Source organism: Mandrillus leucophaeus, unplaced genomic scaffold (genome assembly GCF_000951045.1).
Source record: "Mandrillus leucophaeus isolate KB7577 unplaced genomic scaffold, Mleu.le_1.0 Scaffold50, whole genome shotgun sequence".
In the NCBI taxonomy this organism is placed as follows: Eukaryota; Metazoa; Chordata; class Mammalia; order Primates; family Cercopithecidae; genus Mandrillus; species Mandrillus leucophaeus.
This window is the reverse complement of record NW_012105365.1, coordinates 1,234,710-1,239,886: the sequence shown is the minus strand read 5'-3', so window position 1 is coordinate 1,239,886 and position 5,177 is coordinate 1,234,710. Positions and strand designations below refer to the sequence as shown.

The following is a 5,177-nucleotide window of genomic DNA, read 5'->3' as shown; positions in this document are numbered from 1 at the left end:
TCATAGATATTTTTTTTCTTTAATTTTATGGGTCCAGCACACTTCTGCTGCACAACTCTGCTCTTTTTTCTCTAATTCTAAATACACTCAAGAACATTAATTTCTAGACAGCCTAGAATATGAAATGGAGCCACTGGCATGACGGAACCATGGAGTTAAAAGCTTGAGATTCCATTATAATTTTCCTTAGCTAGAAGGTGAGGGGCAGGGCCCCTTTTCTCAGGGTGGCTGGGTTCTAGGGTCCTAGTAATCCCCATGTTCATTCTCCTACAAGTTCATCTTGACCTAGCCTTCAATACATAGCTTTAGGGAGGAAAGTAACAGTAGTTCAAAAAGATGAGAATAAATCAGCAGTTTCTGCAGCTGTGAAATCAAGGTAACTATAAACTAGAAGGCAGTAATGATGGTGATGATGGTAGTGAACTAGGCATAGGAGAGCCTTATGCATGAATAAGGCTCCATTGAAAAACATTTGGTAAATTCCTGCTGAGTACTCAAATGTAGCTGGTACCCTCAATCATTCCCAATGCACTTATTCCCAAGAAGTAATTTAGGAAAAGTTTAAGTGTTAACAGGAGTAACTAACCATTTAAAAGATTGTATAATTGTACAATTGCATCATTTATTTTTGGTTAATTTAACTTTGTTAAACTTTGTTGTAACAGATTGGAGAAATATGGAATGAAATATATGAAGAAATAAAATTAGAAAAATTAAGACCAGTCACTATAGATAAAAAAGCTTTGGAAGCTATTACAACAGCATCAGAAAATGTTGGAAAGATGGTTGCTTCTCTGCAAAGTGAGATAATTGAAAGCCAAGCACGCCAAGATGTGCAAAATGAACAAAAAGTATATGCAAAAGTAAGCTACATAGGTAGTGAGGAGGGAGAACGAAGATAGGTTGGTTAATGGGTACAAAAATGCAGTTAGATAGAGTAAGTTCTGTTGTTCAATAGCACAGTAGGGCAAGTATAGTAACAATAATTTATTGTATATTTCAAAATACCCAGAAGACTTGGAATGCTTCTAACACAAAGAAATGATAAGCGTTTGAGGGGATGGATATCCCAATCACCCTGATCATTACACATTGTATGCACATATCAAAATATTGCATGTATGCCATAGATATGTACAACTATTATATATCAATAAAAAAGTAAGCCACAGATATCATGAAGGCACAAGATATTAATTTCAATGTATAAACCCAGATGAAGTTATCCATAGCATATATTTTTCTTACTTGTGTTTCAGCCTTGAGTTATTTTGTGATTTTCTGTTAGAGTCATTATCAGTGTCTCTGTGCAGTTTTAAAAGAAACTATGAAGTTTGAGATTCAGTTACTGTATTCAGTGCTGTTTTTTTGCATTATAATTTTATTTCTACAGTCTTAAATTTTTAAAAGGCAGAGAGATACTTGACACATGCCACTGCACTCCAGCCTGGGTGACAGAGTGAGATTCTGTCTCAAAAAAAAAAAAAAAGAAACTGATCTTTCTCATTTCAGATACAGGCCACACACAAGCAAAGAGAGCTGGCTAATAAATCATGGGAAAATTTCTTGGCTAGAACATCAAATGCGAAAACGTTAAAGGTAGGATTTTTAATATATTACAGTATCCACAACAAATAGCCAACTCTTAACAGACAGACTTTTTCAGGAACAAATATTCATTCATTTTTTCCTAGTGACCTTTCCATATACTACCAACACTATTAGATGCTCATAGGCAATTTAGAGTGATAACTGAAACTGCATTTCACAGTTACAGAAGGTGCTGCTTTGAGTTTCATTTGGTGTATCAGGGAGAAGCAAGGCTGATGTTCTTGACCTACATAAAGAAGAAGATGATAGCCAGGAATGAGCAGGAAAAATGTGTTCTGCTTTCCATTCTGAACTTGCTTATTCATTGATTTCTTTTCTGTGAGAGGCAAAGTAAAGGACACAAAGAGCAGCTATCTTGTATTGCTCTCTCCCCCATAGAGCTTTCCCCTCTGTGATCACCAAAAGAAGCATTATGTTAAAACTTAAATGTGAACTGGGGATAAATATGCCTTTGTAGAAAAATGTGGTAAGCTACTTCAACTGTAAGCTAGAAACTCATCTAAAAAATGTATAGTGCTAATCATTCACTTGAAATATGTGAGAAACACCATGGATTTCCAGAATTTCATTACTTTCCCCAACCTATTTCCATTAATATATTGGATACACTTTTAAAAAAATCTCTCCTTCATTTCTGATACTTTGGATACACTTTACCTAATGTTCCAATTCTTCCTGTAGATATAAAATTGCTAAATGTTAGTCCACAAAGACAGTGGAACCATATTAAGATAGCAAAACCAAAGTTAAGAACAAGCTCACTCAAGGTACCAAGTTACCTCCCTTTTCACTGATAGTTCTTCTCAACTCTACTTATAAAGTATCTTCATGACTGCCTGTATTTTTAGCACTAGTTAATGAAAATCAGCTCCTTTCCTGCAGATGGTTTATTACTTCACATTTCACTTGTTTAGTGTCGCAAATAACTTGAAAATAACTTCCAATAGCTTAAATATAACTGCAATGAATTACATAATTTCTATTATTCTGAATGCTTAATATGTAAGTATACTTAATTAGTTGGTAATTTATGCAACATATTTTGCAACATGCATCACCTGATATAAATTTAATAGCTTATTAAATTATGTGCTAAAAATTGAACCTGATTTCTTTAGGACCTGCTTGACTCCTTGGTCATGTATGACCAATACTTCCGGAAATCTCTGGAAGACTTTTAGGTGACAGGAGTCTTCTTCAATGTGCAAAGTATCTAACTTACTAATAACTGTCTTTTTAGTCTAAATGAGTAAATGTAGATTTCAGCGCTATCTAATAAACAGCCAAAGCATAAATTAGACACAATTAAATATATTTTTCATTGTAAGTACCATCATTACTGATTTAATAGCAATTAATGTTTTCTTTCTAATTAAAAAATCCTCAGAAAGCAAAAAGGCTTCAAGAAAAAGCTATAGAAGCCTCCAGATACCATAAACGACCACAAAATGCAGTATTTCACGGAACAGATATTAAAGGCCTTAACACAACGGTAAGATTCTTTTTCTCCATAACATTTTCTTAATAGACATTAAATTTAGGGTGTTTGTACAACTGTACAAATGTACTGAAAACCACTCTAAAAATTTAGAGTTATCACTCTAAATTTTACACTTTAAATGGGTGGATTATATGGTGTTTAATTATATCTCAATAAAACTGTTCAAAAAAGAAAAAAAATTAAAATTTAAAAATTAGAAGTTAAAAAAATCTAATAAAAAAAAAACTTAGGTTCCCAAAATTTTATTTATATGGGATTTTCATCTCACATTTTTTCTTTTTGCTGTTCAAATTTCACATCATTAAGACATGTTTATCTCCAAGGTATATCCACTCTTGCCCAGTTCTGGTTTAGAGTAGACCCAGTCCTCCAGGCTTTCTAAGAAACTGCTATAAACACTAGTCAGCTTATAACTGTCCTTATCTCTCTTTGATAGAAAAGACGCAGTGCTTCATTTTCCTGGCAAATAGATCCCAAGTGTTCCTGGTATCCTCTGCTAGACTTAATTTGCCCCCAGTTACAAAGCTGATAAGCAATAGAAATAGAATTCAAACCTACTTTTCCTGGCTCCGATGCCCTTATGTTTCTATTATACCATAACTACCTCCTCGTTACTCATATGTACATTTGTGTCTTTTCAAAAGTAAGTTGAAGGATGAATTTTTCTCTTGTTGAAAATTGTGTAAATGGACTTTTGACATTTACCTTTTACCTTTTTTAGGTGCCCTCCGGTGGGGTAGTAACAGTGGAAAGCACTCCTGCCCGATTAGTAGGAGGACCTCTGGCTGATACGGATATTGCTCTTAAAAAACTGCCCATTCGAGGAGGAGCCTTGCAGAGGGTGAAAGCAGTTGAAATTGTGGATGCACCAAAAAAGAGTATTCCTACGTAATATATTCTAGAGACTTTTTGAAATAAAATCAGCTCGTAATTTTTTAGTTGAATATATCTTTATACATATGTAAAGCCAATATTTTAGAATAAGTATTTGAGTATAAATATTTTAGTAAAATACTATAAAAATAAAAGGACATATAATTTATTTTTATGGAAAACATCAACATGTAATATCAGAAGAGTTGTCATCAGTTTCTTTGGAAAGGCTACCAATTTTATTAAGTGAAATTATAAAACATCAGTTAGGACTCTGTTGGTTGCATGTGAACTATTCTAACTAGTTTAAGCCAGAAAAAAAATTTCTTACAGGCTCTGTATCAAACCTAGGAGGAATTTAAACTACAGGCATTGCTGAATCTAAGGACTAAAACTATATGAGTAGGATCTTCTCCTTCCCTAGCAGCTCCTGGCTTATATTCTCTTAGGTTCATGCCTGTGTCTCCGTGGTTTCTGCAAATGCCTATGCATCTCAGGACCCCGATTGCCCACATGCCTACTTCTGAGCCATTCACCATGACTTTGGCCATGGCTGAGGACTGCCTATTCCTGGAGCCAGAAGCAGGGCAACTCCATCCAAAACATATGGATAGAGTGGGGAATCAGGGTACTATTACCAGAAGCACGTATATATGAATATTGGACAGCAAGATAAACAATAACTCTGCAACAAATAAGTTGGTCAAAATAAAATTATGTTTTCTCTGCTATAAAAGCTAATGTTAGTCATGAGCTAAATGGTAAAAAAGAAAAATATAGCTGGTTTTACTCTTAATGTATAAATATGCAAAGCAAACTCTAATGCTGCTTCTCTTCTTTGATGGGGAAGAGAAAGGTGTAATGGGGGAAGTGTTTTCCCTCATTTGGTAGTAGAGGTATCTTGTCAAAGAATAGGAGATAAATGCCTTTATGCTAGACATAGAGCAAATCTGTGTCCCTGGATGCCGTTATGAAGTCTCCTTCTCCTGCCTTCATTCCCTTCACACTCCTCCTCCAGCCTGGAAGCCATAAAGTTGAGTTCGTGTCCAGGGATCAGAGAAACAAGGACCTGTTTCTTAGGAAAATAAACGAATTTGAGTCTAGATTCTGGGCCCATGGGGCACACTCAGCAGTGTACTGGTAAATGTATAACTACTGCCTCTCCAGGAGGGAAAAGCCCTGATTTACATCA

General features: G+C 34.9%; 1 protein-coding gene across 2 annotated transcripts in view; it reads left to right on the top strand.

The window, feature by feature from the left end:
- CFAP69 (cilia and flagella associated protein 69) overlaps nucleotides 1-4,802 on the top strand; it is a 64,400-nt gene extending 59,598 nt beyond the window's left edge. For both annotated transcript variants that reach the window (XM_011996017.1, XM_011996016.1), the window contains exons 20-23: nucleotides 666-863; nucleotides 1,513-1,599; nucleotides 2,999-3,103; nucleotides 3,834-4,802. In XM_011996017.1, coding sequence (XP_011851407.1) covers nucleotides 666-863; nucleotides 1,513-1,599; nucleotides 2,999-3,103; nucleotides 3,834-4,004 — 561 coding nt within the window. In that variant the 3' untranslated portion in view covers nucleotides 4,005-4,802. The remainder of the gene's footprint in view (nucleotides 1-665; nucleotides 864-1,512; nucleotides 1,600-2,998; nucleotides 3,104-3,833) is intronic.
- The last annotated feature ends 375 nt before the right edge of the window (nucleotides 4,803-5,177 follow it).